Source organism: Haliaeetus leucocephalus, unplaced genomic scaffold, assembly GCF_000737465.1.
Source record: "Haliaeetus leucocephalus isolate CR32 unplaced genomic scaffold, Haliaeetus_leucocephalus-4.0 Scaffold339, whole genome shotgun sequence".
NCBI lineage: Eukaryota > Metazoa > Chordata > Aves > Accipitriformes > Accipitridae > Haliaeetus > Haliaeetus leucocephalus.
This window is the reverse complement of record NW_010972775.1, coordinates 4,341,871-4,360,691: the sequence shown is the minus strand read 5'-3', so window position 1 is coordinate 4,360,691 and position 18,821 is coordinate 4,341,871. Positions and strand designations below refer to the sequence as shown.

Here is an 18,821-nt window from a genome sequence, read left to right as displayed (position 1 = left end):
AAACATAAGCTGGAGAAAAGCCAGGGCATTCAAGATTGACAAGTAACACATCACATGCTTTTTAGAAACAACATCTACCCAACCTGTCATACCTAAGTCAGTCCAGGATCAAAGTAGCACTAAAATACTTAGTGAATAGGGTTCAGCCATGAAGCCTGAACAAAAATGCTCTGGAAGTGACTCATGGAGAGACTCAAAGCAGGAAGTAAGTACATAGTGAAAACAGAAGATAATCTCACTTGACTGTGATTTTTCAAGCTGATACTATACCAATTGCTACACAGTTGTTGGTCCTTCATTGATTCTGGTCAACTGAAAACATGCTAACTAGAAGCAGAACAGGATATTGATTTATGTCAGTTCTGTGCCCTTCTTCCCACTTAAGGGATTTTAGCAATGGTCATCTTTCGGTTTTACAGGAACGTAAGAGAAATCCAGGAAATGAGAATACGCATATACTGTTCTTTAGCAGACACCAATCAGGAAAACATGTGCTGCATTTAAACTTGCCTGCTCTTGTGAAATTTTAACGGGGTGTCGGAAAACTGTCCAGAGAACGCTAGGGTAGCAAGGAGGAGTTGTCAGGGATCCTTCATAGCGATAATACTCATCCAGTCTGTCAGGAAGCAGTTCTTGAATATTGAAACCAGGGACTTGGACCATCTGATCTAAAATAGGTGATTCATGTTAAATGCTGTGTCATTACTACACAGGTAGTGTATCAATGAAGTGAATTTGCTTTTCAGTAAGTAGGATGTTTTTGGTCATATCACTAGGAAAAGAAAAATACATTTTAACAGAGATGATCCCAATTTAATAAGGAATACAGCTTTCTAGGTTTCCTATGTAGGAATCTTTTTTTAGATACCAAATCAGAATTCTATAACGTAAACTGTGGCCATATTAACCAAAATACACCATGTGCAAGAAATAAGGCCCAGTCAGAAACACATGGTACATGCTAGCCATACACTCTTCACAGAAATGCACTGCATTTATAAGTCTTTCACAGTTTGTGACAGATTTGTCTGGGATTTCTGGACTGTTTCTTCAGCTGGTTCGATCCCTCTCAGGGTGACATCTGATACTCTTAGCCATTCGCAATCCAATGCAGGTTTATAGCCACTCACCTTTGTATTTCACGTTCCGGAAGTGCCTGAAGATCTTTTCGTAGGATGGGTTGAAGGGTCCAATCTGTAATGAGCAGACTTTTAACAGCTGTGCAAATCACCGCAGTCTGAATGAGTCTTTGCTTCTGCACACAGCGGACAGCAGTATTTGGTGGCCTCTGCCAAAAGGCAAGTGTCTCTGCTGTCCAGATATTCATATACTAGAATGGCATAAATACTCTTTTTACTCAAAACATTAACACTATCCTCAGAACCTCAATAACACTCTTACTCGCTTCCAGAGCTATTAGGGCTGCTTTGTCATAATACTATCTAACAACTGCAGTGTAGACCTCTTGTGAGCACTTGAAGGACCCTATTCCCCTTGCCTGTTCAGCATGCTGTGCAGATGAAGAGAAACCATTTCTTTTGAGAACATTGCAGGCATAAGGTCTCAACTGACAGGGTTCTCAGGTCATCTACTGGTTTCTAGTCAAAGCTGCATTTTTCCACCCACAAACATTTCTTAGTCTGCTCCTCTTCACAGTCCAGGAAGATAAAGAATGACACTATTGGGTACCACAGGGACACTGGCAAGGGCTATAACTCGACTATCTGGCAAGGGCTATAACTCAACTATCAAACAAGACCATGATTTTCAACTGCTACCAGTAGCTTTTCAGTCTCATAAGCAATGCCTTTTTTATGAATACTTTAGAGTTGGTGATTAGCAACTCCTCTGACAACCAGACATAGTAAACCGGTGTCCTTAGATCAACTGTAATAGCCACCAGCTGTCTGAAAGTTTTTGAAAGACCTAATCTCCATTGTTCCCCTATTTGATTTTTAAACACCATTGCTTAGAAATAACCAGAATCCCAGTATTATTCCCTAGCATAATATACAATACTCTGACACTTTTCACAGCTGCAACTTCCAAATGAACTGAAATTTAACACAAAATTATTGTGAAAGTCTTAGAGCTGCTAGGAAGTGAACTTGGATAATATTAATGAGAATTAGAGCTTTTTCTGCTAACTAGAACATTTTCACTTTTTTGATGGAAATGCGAAAACCTGGGTGTTTTCAGTTTTTTTTATGCTGCAGGAAATCCTCACTTTTAAAAATCATCTTTATAGTTATCTTTCTTACTGAGGAGTTTTAATCCTCAAGAAAAAGGAGAATTATATATGTACAAGCTTCTAAAAATTTTTCTTTCAGATCATTATTATCTTTAATTGCTTGTATGTGGGGCTTTAGAGGGGAAAACTGGAAAGCTGTCCTGTCATCTTAAAAAGGGCACTGAATTTACTTGTTTACTGTAATCTGTGATTCAAAGAATCTGGGAAGTTTGCAACCTGAAGACTGTGGTCAAATTGTAATTACATGTAGTCACCAAAGCCAGGGTTGTGTCTGCCTATGCCTCTCTGCTGTGTTAAAACTGCTTCATGCTACAATGGGTAGTTTTGAGTAAGTGAGCTTGAAATTCACTGTTGTCTATTGTTTGATAAACTGCCAATCCTTAGTTTGTAAATGAATGCAAAAATGAATTTAACATAGCTGAAGTTAACTTACTGAAAACCATGAGGAAATACTTAGAATTCCTCTTCTCTTAAAATTTGTTTCTGTTTATGTATGTGCTGCTGGAATCTTGCCCTTTTTTGTGAAAGAGAAAAGGAAGAACCTTAATTCAGCCACAGCACTGTTAAACAATCTAGGTAGTTTTATATGTTAAAGGTCTGTGATGACTTAATGATTGAAAGCATATTCTAAACAAAACAAACAAAAAAAAGGTCCTGCATCCTACCTCAAGAAGAACAGCCAAAACTGCCAGTCCATCCGCTTTGTCCATTGCTGCTGTTATATCTGGATATTTCTCAGAGTTATAATGTACAACATGCAGCTACAAAGAAGGAGATACTATGTTATGGTAACCTCTGGGGCATGCTCACATTTCTGTTTCACAGCTAAAGAGGACCAGTGTAGCCACCTCAGGCTAAGACAATACAATGGGATCCTTCAGTGATTTCTGGGTGTAGTGGTAAGATCTTTTCAGAGAAAAGCAAAAGGTCCTGAAACTACCACTCCTGCTGTAGCCGAGTTACGCTCCGTTCCCCACCCCCAACGCCCTGCAATGACGGGGGGAAGAGGATAACTTCAGTTTCAAGGCATCTTGACTGTGGTACTAGTAAATTTTTCTGAAAAAGTAACGCCTTAGCACTATTGGGGCTCTCCAATGTTTAAAATGCAAAAATGGGTGTTAAATGTAACTAGAGAAGAAATGGATTCCTCAAGTGCTGTTATGCAAGCAAATTATTCTGACTGATTTCTCTTTTATTCATTTTGGGGTAAATATCCAATTGGTACTGCTTTTCAAAATCTATTCCCAAATCCATAATTTAGGATTAGAAAAGATAACAAATAGTTCTTCACTGGGTAGAAGGTGAGTAAAAGTAGACAGAGAAGCAATGTTGTGCAACTAAAAGATATACCTGGTTTACAGAGAAGAACAAAGGTGTCAAATATCTAGCAATTTGCTTGAAATTACTCAAGTGACCCATTGCCAGCCCTCAGTTTAGAACCTAAATTCTAACTCCCTGACTTGTGGCGTATTCATGAAAGTACATCAGAGTCCATCCTTTTTGCAGTGCACAATGCATTTTTTTAGTATATACCCAGACCATGAGAACTTGGGTTAGAACCTTGCAGCCTTTTACAGTCATATACCCAAGATAAAGATCTCGCTTTGAAACAGTGAGACCTGCCCAGCATCCTTTGTTTCTTTCCCTGATCTGAACTTCTCTTACCTCTGCTGCAAAATGCTTCCCACTGACTGTGTGCTCTGAGCCTTCTGACTTGTTTCTGTTGCCCCAGTGTAGGTGAAGTTGAGATGCAGTGTATTCAAAAGGGAGGTTTCTGATGCACATAGTAGGCGACAGATACATTTTCACTGTAAGCAGACCAAAACCAGAGGGGAGCAAATGATACCACGGCTTTCAAGCACAGGGCAAATAAAAGTACTGTGTCTAAGTATATTATGTATGGAGCGTGAGCAAAGCAGATTCTTAACTTAAATCCATCTCAGTCTGTGGTAGGAGATAAACACTTTAGTTGTCTTTAACCCTTTCTAGGTAATTCAGGAGAATTTAGAATATACCCTTTTTCTATTTTCTTAAACTGAAGGAATTGAATGTGAGAATTGTTGCTAATGGAAATCTTTCTTCTCCCTGAAGAATGCAAAATTATCTCAGTCCTATTGAAGAGTCAGTTACTGAACGTGTTGAAGCAAAACTTAGGCTTGTGTGCCTTCTGTCAGTCCCCTTATAGTGGTTGAAAATGGCTTAATAACTTCATATTTCTCATGGTATTTTTAAACTCTTGTTATATTGAACTCCTCTGCCTCTTAATCTTTTAGGAGCATATGGCAAAACCAAATAAGCTTCCCCCTCTCCCCGCTCCCCCTGAAACCCAGATCATTGATGTCAAGCAGCAAGATAATCACAGGCCTTAAGAACTAGCATTTCCTCTCTTGACATTCTGGAGGGAGACCTTTGTATGCATTACACTCCCTTCTGCTCACTTCTGCTCTCCAGTGTGGAAGACAGGCTGGGCTATTTTTTTTTGTGTAGAAATTACAGTAGTAATTCTCAACTCAGCAGAAACTGACTTGTTCACTTGAGAAGTTTGGTACTTCATAAAGCAACAATTTATGTAAAGAATAGATCAATTTCTTTGCAATTTATCTTTATTATTTTCCAGTGTGAATACAACTTGTTTCTGGAGTGTTCCAGACATGTTTTGCAGGGGAAACAAGGCTCAAAACCTTAATGAAGGAACAGCTGCAAGCCTATGTGTTTTTATGCTAGTGCTAAAAAGCTTTTTTTGAGCTCTACTGCTTTCAGTCTAGCTGAAGTAAGTAATTGTGTCTGGATTAGCTGGCTGCTGAAGTACCATTAATTATATGTAGGAATGACTGATACCACAATATTAAGCATCCTACTGATTTCCTCTCTAGCCATAAGAGAAGACAGCAGCAGATGGTGTAATGATCACTCTAACAGAGGCTAATTTTTCATTACTCAGAGCAATTAAGGTTTGTATCTGAGTGACGTTTCTAGAGTGGGTCGCGTGTCCCCTGCTTTCTAGGAGGGCACTGACCTTGTAAGTGAATTCCCATTTTTACTGAGGGGGGAGAATCTATTTTTGTCTTGGCTTTCATTAGGAAGTAGTTGAACTTCTTGTTTTAGGGGCAAGATCTGACAATGTTAGTGATGTAGGCTCTACGAGGAATTTGCTTTTACCTGTGCAACTATTATGTGAGGGACAGGCTCTCGGTGTTGTTCTTTTGTCTCCACCTGCTCTCTGGCAGCATTAAAGTCCACAATGACAATGTTTCCTTCTCTGCCTGTCACTTACATCAGCCTAATACATTCAACTGTGAGAGTACAATCTTTCACTCAGGACCAAGAAAGGCTCTTAGGAAAAGAAGGTTCACAAGGAAAGGGTGTTCCAGCCACTCCTAGTCTAAAGCAACCTGGTTTTGATGAAGAAATTGATCAAGAGGAAAACCAGGAACCATGCCTGAAGAGTGGGTTTATGATGTTCTACAGAGCAGGTTTACCCCACTGAAAGAGTGAGAAAAAAAAAGAGGTGTTTGCATGTCAGGCATCTTTTAACCAAGCATGCCAGAGAAGACCAGAGGCAGAGAGTATTTTATAACACAGGTTCTTTTGATGCTTGTGCAACAGAGGAGGATACAAAGAAGGAAGGCCTTATAACTGTTCTTATTTCTATGTCTTCAAATGTTTCAGGAAGGAACAAAAAATGGTGATACTATATTGCTGGTATTGTATATTGTGTCAATATAGTAGACCTTTATGAGACTGCATCTTCTCTGCGTTTACCTACTGTACTGACCTTTGGTTTAGTACTACGATGGAGGGCATGTTTGAATGCTATTGCTAATTATTTTTCTGTCTTTTTATCTATCTGTACTATCTTACACTAAAGAGGGTTTCTATCTCAAGTCAAAGGAACAGAATGGTGCTACTAGATTTTTGTTTTTCCCTCTCCCCTTGCCCCCATAATTCAGCTGAGCTTTGATTAGACTGGAATGTCAGAGACCCATTGCACCCATATTTTATCAGTTCATCTTTTTTTAACATAATCACAAAGTCTGTTTCTGTTTTGGAGCACTCCAACCAAAGTAATAAGAAAAGCTCAGGAATTAATTCTGACATGCCTACAGTTTATTTAAAAACCATAGTCAATTTGGCTTACTGCGAATCCATTTGTACTTTAGTACATTCCCAAGTTTCCCTAGCCTGTTCTCTAGATGTAGGTATGCTGATGTGAAGGCTTCATCATGAAAGTTTAATTTCATTTGATAATCAAAGTAGTTCACCCATGAAATAAAAAATGATGAGCTCCAGCAACTCTTTCCTTCACAATCCCTTGCTGTCATTGACCTTCCTTACCTGAATGACCATTATTGGTCAATGTAAACTGGTCAGTGGAGGGCACATTATAGCCTATGAATTCTAAAGGCAAGAGATTAGAATCATACTGGAGAATATCTTTGTGGAAATCTATTGGCGACTGGAATACTCCTCCACAAAATGGGTATTTCTTTGGCCAGGCCTTCTCTCCATCAGGACCTGTGTAAATTAACAAAGAGACACATTTGTCAAGCCTTAACTATGCAATTAATATAAAAACTCCCCTGTTTCAGCCTTCACCCAAAATTTGGAAAAGGAGCCTTTTCTGAATTTTTAAGACTTTTTTTTTTTAAACTTAATTTCATCTTTCCAGTGTGCCATTAGATAGAAAAGGGCCAAATGCCAATAAAAATCTCACATAGAGACACTCTACCACCCCTCTATTTTTTTACAATCTCAACTGCTGTTGATGTTACACTCTTGGGGAACTGCAGGCCTGGTAGCTCACCAGGTTAGGCCTGCAGGCAGCAGCACCACAGCCAGCCACAGTGCCTCTGACCCTCTCATGATGGTATTGTCTCTCTTCAGAGTGCACAAGTGTGACGAGTAGAGTTTGGATCTGTGACAGTATTTGGATTATTTACTGACATGAATGACTTTTCCCTATGGAAGTAACAGGCATATGCACAGTAATGCAGCTATTCCAGCCTTCTGAAGAGAATTGCTGAAAGAAGTGACTTCATGTTGACAGAAGAAAGTTTCCATACTTTTCAGTACATAGAAAGCCAGACCCTTATAAAATTCCCTTACCATACAAACTGTCTGGCTCTATCTAGTCATGTTGCATAATGCACAGTGAAAAGCTAACTTGCAAAAATGGAAGGTGTTATGACAATTTGACCTGCAATAACTTGCTCAAACTCTGGTGAAACTTTTCTTCATCACAGTCTTTTGCCCTAGGTAGGATCTACAAAGAATAGATAATATCAAGAGATTTTTAATTGTGCCTTTGATTTAATTACAGATTAATAGCTAGCAGCTGTTTACAAGCTGTAAGCTGAGACCATTTGGATTTAAATACTAAAAGAGGTACTTGCAACTTGTGTTTCTTCTTTACTCTGAAGATTCATGATAATTCTTTCTAAGGCAGGAAGGTCTTTTGGGATCACCCAGCCTGATCTGTATAACACAAGCCATTGGACCTCCCTGGATTAATTTCTACTTCAATGAGGCCGTATCTTTCAGAAGGAAAAAAAAATCTACTCTGCCTTTAAGCATTGCAGGTAAAAGATACTTCATTAGTGCCCAATGGATAATTACTCTCCTCGGTAGCTTGCTTTTCACTGTGAGTTTGTCTAGCTTTGACTTCGTTTAGATAGTGATTGCTTTTAATCCTTTGCTTAGAAATTGAAGAGCCTCCTGTTAGCATACTTCTGTTCCTCATTAAAGTATTTATAAATAGAGGACATAGTTTCTCAATTCTCTTAAACTAAATAGATTGAGTTCCTTGAGTCTTTGGTTAGAAGGCTGCTTTTCCAAACCTATAATGTTCCTTGTGGCTTCTTTGAAGTCTCTCCAGTGTGTTAACATCTTCCATGAATCGTGAATGCCAGAATCTAATGTTAGATCAGGTCATCAGTTGCAAAGCAAGTTCAGATCTTTTCTGAAGGGAAATTAACAATCAGGAGAATATTATTAGAGACTCACTTTTTAACGTGAAAGACAGTTTCCAAGGATATGGACAGTGGAGGTGAATGTGATTTAAACATAGTGCATGTGACAGAATTGACAAGTTCAGTTCTGATGCTCAAAGAGAGCCTTACTTCCTTGTTAAAGCTCTTCAAGATTATTCAAGACATAGGTTAGCACATGGTATTGTTTGCAGTGTGGATACTCAGACTCAGTCAGTGCTTTCCAGTATAAATAGGCCTTGATGTTGCTGTAACATAAATCTTTGACTCCAGTTTGCTGCCAATCACATTAATTTCTCTCCTCTTAGATCTTCATGGTACTATCTTAAAGTTATTGAAATTGAAATTAATTTTAAAAGCTAATACATGTTATGCTGACATTATAGAAGACTGTATACTGTCATCTGCATAGTTTTTGGCAAATAACAAATCCATCCAGAGGAGCATAAATTCCACACTATGGGATATACATATTCAAGAACATTTCCCAGAAAAATATATATCAGGATATACCAGGAAATGATAGTTTCTTGAGGTTGAAACTTGATGTGCAAGTCAATGACACTGAAATTTAACACTTTCCGGGGAGCTAAGACTACAGCAGTGTCAGAAAAAATTGCTGAGAAACCTTTATTGTAAAAAGACTTCAGTAATTTTAAAAGGCTTGGGGTTTCCACGCGCTGATAAGATAGTGAGTTTGCCAGAAGATGTCAATATATTACATATTGTAGGTTTGGAGACTTGATAATTAAATAAATAATTTTTAATTGGTGCATAAAATAGAAGTCTAGTCCCAGCCAGTGGAAACCATGTCATGAAGTACCACTCACTTTTTCAGTACTATGTTTGGATGAATTGAATGCCCTTAAGAGCTGGCAACAGGGTATGGGAACTTCCACACCAACATCAGCAGTTCAGAAGGGAAACTTTTGTCTTTTCTATAAAATGCTGTAGTTATTGCAGGCTTTATGTACCTTGATCTTTATTAGCAGTTACCCTTTCCTTGACATAAATCTGCAACTCCACTCACAGGCCTCTAAGCTACAGCAGTTTTTGCTTCTCATTCCTGCTCAATTAAAAAAAAAACCACGCAAGCCAAACAAAAAGTCTTTTTTGGTACAAAACCAGTTTTTCTAGAAACTCTGCCTTTTGTCACGTAGTCTTCCTAATTTCAGTGCCTCAAAACTCCTGTCTCAAAGAGCTGAGCTCACTGCAGCTTGGGTTTGCATATGTGAAATTGAGATTTCCGTGGTAGATAAACCACACAGCTGGAAGGCATTTCTCAGCTAGCTCTGTTGAAAATGAATGATTGATTGTGAACCAGATTTTCCTTTTTCTGTGCCAGCACATTCAGATAAATTCAGTGGAAATCACATTATGTTTACAAAGGCTCTGTCTGATCACTACTGAATAAAGACTAGCATGTGGATGTATTAAGATTGCCCTGTACTACAAGTCCCAAAAAGTATTAACATAAGAAATATTGCAAAAATATCTTAGTAGTTAATACCCTTCTTTTGTGACAACGTTTGTGACAAAGGGAACAACCCAGGCATTTCAGATGATGTTTGCTGCTATGAGGTTCCCATCAGGACTGTGTCAGCAGAGCAGTAATTGTGCCATGGGCCTGTCCTACGCACCCAACACTACTATTCAGCTGTTGGAGCAAGCAAATTAAGGTACGGAGCTGTTGGTATGGGTGGAAGTAGGGCCCCTCCTGCTACCACTGCACCCAGTGCAGCCATGAACACTCTCAGGTTGCTCAAATCCAGCTTGTGGGCTGCTTTCTTGTACATGAGTTTCCAGGACCATGTTCCCCTACCACGCTATAAATAACCCTAAACCTGACTGTGCCCTCATGGCTATTTTATAAAAGATGTCTGTAAATAAAGTAGTAATAATTCTTTGGATAGTCTTGCTGCCCAGCTGCACAGTGAGCTGAGCAAAATACCCTCAGCACCATGGCTGCATGCATCCATTGTATCATCTCCTTTGGCAGCTTTTAGCTTTCTGTGCCTACGCCTTCAGCCAACCTTGCAGCTCTAGTGCTGCTGGGTCATGCAGGACAGATGTTCCTTTAAGAACAACCATGGTGTCTGCTCCCAGCATGTGTACATTGGCTGACTTAAAAAAAGAAGAAAACAGGCCTATAAGACACCGCTGTTACCAACAGACTTTTGCTCTTATGACCTTAATATTCATGTTGCTTGAGCTTTTCACAGGGTGTCGAAGTTCTCTTGATCTGAAGAAAACTAATGTAGTAAAATGCATTGGGTCAGTAACATGGGGAATGTCTGTGGTATTTTTGCAGCCAGGCAGAGCACTCTGCCCTGTTTTCAGCCAGCTGGAAGCTTTATAGCTGCTGTTAGCCCAGGGCTGAGTTAGCAGTGAAGGCTGAGAGTCCAGGCTCCCTGCCACAGTAACATGACCCCATGGTTTCCATTTCGCTCAGAGCACAGGCGGAGCTCAGTCATACCATTCTGTGTACACATATCCAATATGTGTGTATCTCTCACATATGTGTCCAGAGGGAAGCTTGTGAGATAGAGGAATTGCCAAGGGCTGTAGCTGTCCCTGCTACTCCATTCAAGTGCTGTATGAGAAATTTTGGGCATGTTCTAGTGCGTTCACTAAAGCTGGCATTTCCTAAGGGGAAGTGGAGGGGTCTTAGCACAAGTTCTCAGCACCTCACTGCATTGGAGTATTTGGCAACAGTAAAACTAAGGAGTTTGCAAGTTCAATTAGCCTGAGGTCTGTTACAACAGTTGTGTCTACATTGTAGTGTGAAGTTGTCCCCTCACATGCTAAAGCACATTAATAATTCTGTTGGCTCTATTAATTTAAACTTGGCTGTAAAGCTAGTTTCCTCCGTTGTAGCTGCTTGTCCACTCTCAAGGAGTGATTCTGGTTCTTTGATTTCATTCCAGCCCTCTTACATTACAGAAGCAGAAAGCCAGAATCTGAAGAATTGAAGCCCAGATCTCCAATTCTACCAATTTACTTCTGGGGCAGAGGATTTCAGGCCCGCACTTTCCAGCCACACAGCAACATTGCCAAAAGCTGCATGCATGTGCTATCCTGAGCTATGGGGCAACAATCCTTTTAGTTATTTAACTGAAAACACTTTTCTCATTATACACTTCATCTACTTTGTCCATTTTACAGAAGGTGAAGCAGCCCATCAGAGGACACAAAGCAAGCCTGTGTCAGAAGTGGCTGAGGGCTCATGCCCCAGCTCACTGGCCTGTGCTGTTTCTTCCAGGCACTTTTTCTTGGGCTATATACAACAGTAGTGAAATCAGGAAGAACAAATAGCATTGCTACAGTTTGGCTAAGGAAGAGGCAAATAGAGGAGAGGTTTAGCCTTTATTGTATCTGAAGCAGTGTCCTGGTTTCAGCCGAGATAGAGTTAATTGTCTTCCTAGTAGCTGGTATAGTGCTATGTTTTTGAGTTTGGTATGAGAAGAATGTTGATAACACTGATGTTTTCAGTTGTTGCTAAGTAATGTTTAGTCTCAAGTCAAGGATTTTTCAACTGCTCATGCCCAGCCAGCAAGAAGGCTGGAGGGGCACAAGAAGTTGGCACAGGACACAGCCAGGGCAGCTGACCCAAACTGGCCAACGGGGTATTCCATACCGTGTGACGTCCCATCTAGTATATAAACTAGGAGCAGTGGGGGTGGGGGGATCGCCGCTCGGGGATTAACTGGGCATTGGTCAGCAGGTGGTGAGCAATTTCATTGTATATTCCAATCCTTTTATTATTACTGTTGTCATTTTATTAGTGTTATCATTATTAGTTTCTTCTTCTCTGTCCTTTTAAACTGTTCTTATCTCAACCCACAAGTTTTACTTTCTTTTCCCCATTTTCTCCCCCATCCCACTGGGTGGGAGGTAAGTGAGTGAGCAGCTGCATGGTGCTTAGTTGCTGGCTGGGGTTAAACCATGACAAGCAGTAGTTTCCATTATAGCTAAGCCAAATGCTCATTCCTTTGGAAAGCTTGCACTGAAGAGATAAGGCCTGATCACATGCAGTGTCATCTTGCTTTGCCACCATGCCCTGAGCTGTATCAACATTCAGTTTTACATATCGTTGTACTTAACAAAGAGAACTTTGATTGACAACCAGCACCCGGATTTCTCCTCCACCCTTAATCTTGTACCTTGACCCTCATCTTGACATCAGTCTGCGCTGGGATGACAATGGCTTGACTTCCTTTCCTGTCCTGTTGACTTAATTTTAGTGGGAGGCATTGCAAAGTGTTGCAGGGTTAAAGGTAAATGGTGGAAGGTGTAGGCTGCTGTAAGGAACCAGGATCAGCAGGAGAGTACGGAGAGGCTCTTTTCTGGCTGACTGCAGTCTCTCTAATCGCTGTTTTTCTCTGTGCAGACCAATGTTCTACCTCTGCTTTTTTCCAGGTATATGAAAAGAGCTATTCTGTACAAGTTCAGTTGCCACTTTAATTTTTTTGAAGTTGGTTTTTTATGTTTTTCTAGATATATTTGAAAATCAGTAGCTGAAGGAAAAAAATAAGAATCTGTTTTGTGAACCTTCCCTCTATCCTCCTGTACATGCTAGAAATCAGGCTGTAATATGGAAGTACTTAATAGGAACTGATGAAGTTGGGCATTAAGATTAACATACTCTGAAATAAACACTGGTACCCAAATTCCCAGAAAGGGAGAAGTAACTAATTTAAACAAGCATCACACTGGGAAGGAGGGTAAAACTTCTACTTTGATGGTAGTAAAAGAAGTCTTGCTTTCCTTACTACCCAGCAGGGTTAGGTTCATCTGATGGCTGCTGTCAAGGTGGAAAACGCAGGCTTTTGTTATTCAAACTGTGCGAAGCTTTTTTCCCCTAATGAGGATGTGAAGTATATGTGTGCATACTGGCAGTTACATTAATACCTATAAACATGCAGCTGACAGTTTTCCTTTTGCTTATGTGAAGCAAGTCAGGTAAACTGGAGCACAGCCAAAGGGAGTAGTTACTAGCAGCGAGTTCAATCTCAGAGGTTCTTTGTGTTGTCTTGGAACAGCACCAAAGGCTTAAGACGAAGCATTTTTTGCTGAGATTCTCAGTACTGCCTACTTCTCTGTGGGCACGTGGCATATAAAACACTACTCTGAATGAGGAAATAACTGGCCAGAGGATTTGATCAATTAAAAGAAAATCTCTAGATAATTATTCTTCCTGAGCAGCCATCAGATCCTTCTGGGTTAGTAGCTGACTTAGAGGATTAGTATACAAAATAACACTGCTCTCCTGAATATGATTTATTCTACCTTGTCAGTGCTGGGATTTTCAGGGAGCTAAGTCTCCAGTAACACAATACAGGTGACTTGCTGAACTCTGACTCTACTTAAAACTGAAGACCCATGTGGGTGGGGAGAGATATGCTCTTCGCAGAACTAGGCTGAAATGTGCTGCTGGTCTGTGACTGGTGGGGAAACAGGGCTTTGGGGAACATCTGCAGTTGTAGGGCCAATCTTAGTCTGCTGAAGTTCCTGTCATTCTGCAAGGCAATTTAGAACCCAGAAACCCAGGTATGAAACGTGATGGATGCATAGCAGATTTCAAGACAACAGGCCAGATCCAAACCTGGGTAAAGATAGTGAACCTAGTAGGTTCTCACCAGAATACGTTTGGCATGTTGTTCTTAAAATACAGAACAAAGCCACAACTTAGTATGTACAAGTTAGTTAGTACTTACCAATATAAGACCATTTTGACCCTGTTTAAAGACAAAAGAAATATTACTGTGAATATCTGAAATTGATCTTGATCTGTAAAGAAACAAATTGCCACTTAAACCCATGTACTGAATTTTGCAATACTTTTATCTGTCTTTCCCAGATGTTGAACAAAACATAGACTCTTTCAAAGATTATGAACCCTTCTCACCCAAATTATAATTATCCCTGTGATCCTGCCCATAGAGGTGGCTTTCTTGTGGTCACTTAAATCCTGGAGCGAAACTTTTGTCAGGTTTTGGTTTGTTGGGTTTTTTTTAATAGCCACAGACTCTCTACGTAGGTACATCGCAGATTTTTTTCTGGTTAGGAAACTAAGGAATATAAATGGAGTGTAGCTATAATGAACCACCTTGTGCCTAGTTGAGGAATTTGAAAAACATCAGTGGATTGCCATTGCTACACTGAGAAATGATGGACAGTCATTTCTGTACAGTGGGTCTGGGATTTGCCAACTGAAAACAGATAGGAATAGATGGACTTTGAAAAAAGGGAGTATGATACACAAACCCATATAACTCAGGGTATCCTGGAGGGGTTGAGTGAGTGTTAAAATGATCAATATTCATCCATTGCTTAAGGAACTGAATTTGAGACAGTGTCTCTGCATGTCTTTGGAAATGTCTTGACTTATTAAATACTCTTTTTAATTTTTTTTTTTTTCGGTCCTGAAACCTACTTACAGTCATTCAGCTTGTTGTGTAATTCCAGGTGCTTGTCCTGACAGACCTGAACAGTTCTGGTTATCAGGCTAATGCAAATCTTTACTCTCCGCAAATTTAATTTTATTTCTGCTTAGAAAACAGTCCTGAGTTACAAGTCTTGCAAACACTCAGTGTGCATGCATGCATGCATGCAAATATTTATTCTTACATACATATGTCTGCTCAGTACATGATTCTTGGCTGCATTTCTTGTACTCTGAAGCGTGGTCACAGATACAGCTCTTCTCCAAAGAATACTGTGTGAAATGTTTGGGATTAATTTGTAAGGATGTGCAAAACAGCTGCACTTAGCTCTTTTGTATTGATATATGCTGGGAACACTAAGCTCTCTGCTTCCAGTTCATTAGGACCAGTATGCCTTGTTCTTTTACACTGGAATTTTCAAAACGAGGTCTGTATAATCATCCTGGCTGAAGTCCCCAGGTTCCTTGCATAGAAGAATTTGTGTACTGTCTTAGATTTCAAGATGAGAAACTTCATTCTCAACTCCCCTTCTCTCTGCAGGGGATTATCTCTTACTGAGTTTTTTTGGGGGTGCTTGTGTCCTCTGGTCAGCACCTTCTGTAGGGAAAACTTGCATGAAGATAGCAACTGATTGTCAACAGGTTTCAGAAATTGCCACATCCTCAACTGAGTAGGGTTTGAAGAAATACTGGGTTAACTACAATAGCTACTTTCTGCTCATGCTCCTACTGCCCATTAAAATGTGTACAAAGTGTCAAAACTATGATTTTTATAATCTAGAACAACCTTAAAATGGTCAATTTCGAAGATTTTCAATATTTTGGGTGTTTGTGCCAATCAAAACAAAAATAAATGAAAGCTTAAAGTCTTTTGCCAGGTGAAATGTTCCTTAGCCTGTGAGCATTTTGATGATCTGCAATTCACTACCATTATGACTTTACTGATGAGCACAATAACAGCAACTAGTGTAGGTAGGGCTGAGGCCCATTTAACACTTATTTCATCTAACTTAGATCAGGAGATGAATAGATTACTAGATGGCAGAATCTTCTTGATTTTGTCTGAATGAACATGTAGAGCTGCAAAAGTGATTTGCTGCCATCCTCAGACTATCAGCAAGGTTATTAGCCTTATTCTGCTTGATAATGAAATAAGGATGAGGCAGACTGTCACACAGTCTCCCAAAATTGGAGGAGAATCAAGAGAGTGTCTGATTCACATCTAGAAGGGAACTAGCAACAGCTCCGTACCTGTGAGCACTCTCCTGCCTCTTTGTTCATGTTGGGGTGAGTGCTTCTGTGTAATACAGATACACGTCCACCCATGGCAGAGGAGGGTCCTAGAGCCAGTGTATCTGTGTTTCACTGGTCAATATCCAGGGTACAAATATGTTTCCAATGTCAGTTGGGAGCTGGGAAAGTGGGAATGGTTTTAGTTACGACAATCTACGTTAGTTGTGTCTCTGACTTGGGTAGACGTCAGAGACAGGCAGATGCTGTAGCTCTTGCCATTTCTTGGTACTTGAGCATCTAATTCTAAGATAGAAATTCTCCAGCATTCCCTTCAGGACATACTGTAAGACATATGTTTTCGACACATCCTTTCACTTCCAAAGCTTCTGTGTTGTCAGAGAAAGCACCTGGAAAGCACAAAGCTCTAGGAAACTCTGCCGTTCAAGTGGGAGATTCTGCTACAGAATATAGCCATTTTTCAGATGATATGTGCCCAAAATAAGAAGGTGACCTTAAAAGTTTGAATTCCGCCCCTTATGTAGCTCTTGTGAAAAACCTGGTAAAATGCTTGTCTTGGCAGAGCTGTTTATGAAACTGACAGCTCTGGATTACGCTTGAGCCTTCAGGATTTTCATCCCATGAATACATGTGCTGAGTAAGTCCTCTTACACAACACTTTACAATGATTATCCCTCATATCCTGTAATAACACTAGGTGGATTATAATTAGCTAGAATGGATGAAAATTGATTATAATCAGCTTGAATAGATGAACACTAACTCCTAAAAAGAGAGTGAGGGCTGACCTCCTGAAACTGGTCCTGTTAAATATAAGAGAATGAGGTCTAGTATATGGGCTGCTTCACAGGGATTGCATTCTTTTCCTCTGGTTTAAAAATAAACAGGGCAGAGGGAAAGGTGTGATGCTTCCACTAACTCTGAGAAGGGCCAGTCTCTGCTTCATTCTATGAGAAACAAAAAGATCACAAAGCAAGGCATACTGACCATGCACGAAGTCTGTAACGCATATTAAATCAGAGCACAAATTTCTTTTTCCTATATGTATCAGAATGCCTATTCTGAGAAATTGAAATAAGGATACTAACTCCAAAGAACTGCAGATTGCAACAATATACAGCTTTGAGCATGCTATTGAAATAGTAATGACTAAAAGATGCCAGTTTTCTGCATATATTAGCTGCCCCAAGTTACAAGTGACAATAAAATAGAAAGCTGAAAGACTTTACCATTCAACGGCGCTTGCATTGAGAGTTGTATCTTTAGGAAGAAAATAAGCACAGTAGTGACTGTGACTATACTGAAGCTCTTGGCTGACATCTCAAGGAAAGACTTATAATATTCCGACAGTTCACAGGTTCCTTGCACTCTGAAGAAACTCCCTTGTAGATATGTAGCAAATAGCAGAATGCACACAGAGCTTCTGCTAATGAGTTATTGCCCTTCTCTCCCCTTGTCTCTCTCCTTCCTTTTAAGACTGCTTTTTATAAAGCTCCTGAGGCTCAACCCAAAACAAATGATGTAATCAGACCTGCCTCTAGGTCACAGCACCCTCAGAAAACTGATCATACCCTTCATTACCTCAGTTTTAGTGAGCTCCTCATAGGGCAGACTCCAGCTCTTGGAGAGGGAATTTAAATGTGGAACCTCAGAAATTATTTAGCAGAGACACAAATGCTTAAAAAAGCTGTCCTTTTATGGGCCATACCACAGTAGAGTTTTTCTAGCCTATTTCAGAGTGTCTCCTTCAGCTCCCGTTTTTGGATCAGTGTGATTTAGCATAATGGGCCACTGTGAGGACTGGGGGGAGGGGAAGAGAAGTGAGGCTGTGTGTGGGACTGTTAATAACTCAGAGGGACCATGGACACTTGCCATGAAAACTATCCAACTTGTCAGGAAGGGATTTTTTTAAGCTGAAAGCTCTTGCAACCAGGAGAACACATGAAGTGGGAAGGAGTGAAAATTCATGAATAAACAGCCCCAGAGTCTAATGTTATGTTCAGGACATGTATGGACAGGGGTAAAGAGGAGCACATGGTGTAAGTTAATGTCCTCTTCTGAAGGTGATTGAGGAATATCCTCTTAAACTCAGTCCACTATGGATCGCTGAGGAGCGGAAGGTGGGATTGGAGAGGCTATTGGTTTTAGTTGAGTACATTATTATTTATAATTGTTATTAACTGCTTACTACATCTCAGTAACAGCTTTGTAGCATGTATTCATTTTGACTGGTCAGACTTTATTTTCAGCATCTTTATTTATCAACTGCTATTTAATTGCTCAATGTTATTAGACTTGTTTATTTTTTCCAACCATCATTTGTGAGGCTGATAAAGGGAAAAGAAGGTTGACTGGATCATGGCTCACTTCTGTCTAGATCCCAGGTAGCAACCTACTGTAGAGCATGATTCTGGCCTATTGCTGCTGTTCTTCTGTAGCTGTGTCCTCCCAAGCTAGGCAGAGGAAGGCTGCAGAGAGCAGTAGCAGCTAATTAATGTCTTGTAGCCTCTTAGAAAGCAGCTGTTGTTAAGTACAGTTCCTGTCTCATACTACTTAGTATTTTGTAAACCTAGATTGTAATTCTGCTTGTTTTGGTTCAGCCAGATGTAATCTAGAGGGAGAGGGCATGAGCTTTAGTGAAAATGTTTTTAACATGTATTTTTAAGTCCAGAAGAGAGTCATGCTGTCTACCATGTTTGTACAGATGGGCATGCTGAGTGTGTTGAAGCATGTGGGCTATCAGCACACAGTTGTTACTGCATGCAGGACCTTCCCTAACCTGCTGCAAGTTTGGAAATATAATTTTGTATGTTTCTGCAGAAGAAATTGTTTTGTCATCAGCCTTCAGGTAACTGGCAACCTGTCTGACAAGCTGCTAAGGCTGGTA

The 18,821-nt window shown here is 40.1% G+C and overlaps 1 protein-coding gene across 1 annotated transcript; it reads right to left on the bottom strand.

Moving 5' to 3' along the window:
• Positions 1 to 465: 465 nt before the first annotated feature.
• On the bottom strand, positions 466 to 17,393 carry CA12 (carbonic anhydrase XII). The gene is made up of 7 exons (XM_010572261.1): positions 17,164 to 17,393; positions 13,956 to 13,976; positions 6,587 to 6,766; positions 3,917 to 4,059; positions 2,917 to 3,012; positions 1,131 to 1,194; positions 466 to 668 (listed from the first exon to the last, which is right to left on the bottom strand). The coding sequence occupies exons 1-7, from the start codon at positions 17,252 to 17,254 to the stop codon at positions 466 to 468; spliced, it is 798 nt and encodes a 265-aa protein (XP_010570563.1). The 5' UTR covers positions 17,255 to 17,393.
• Positions 17,394 to 18,821: the final 1,428 nt, after the last annotated feature.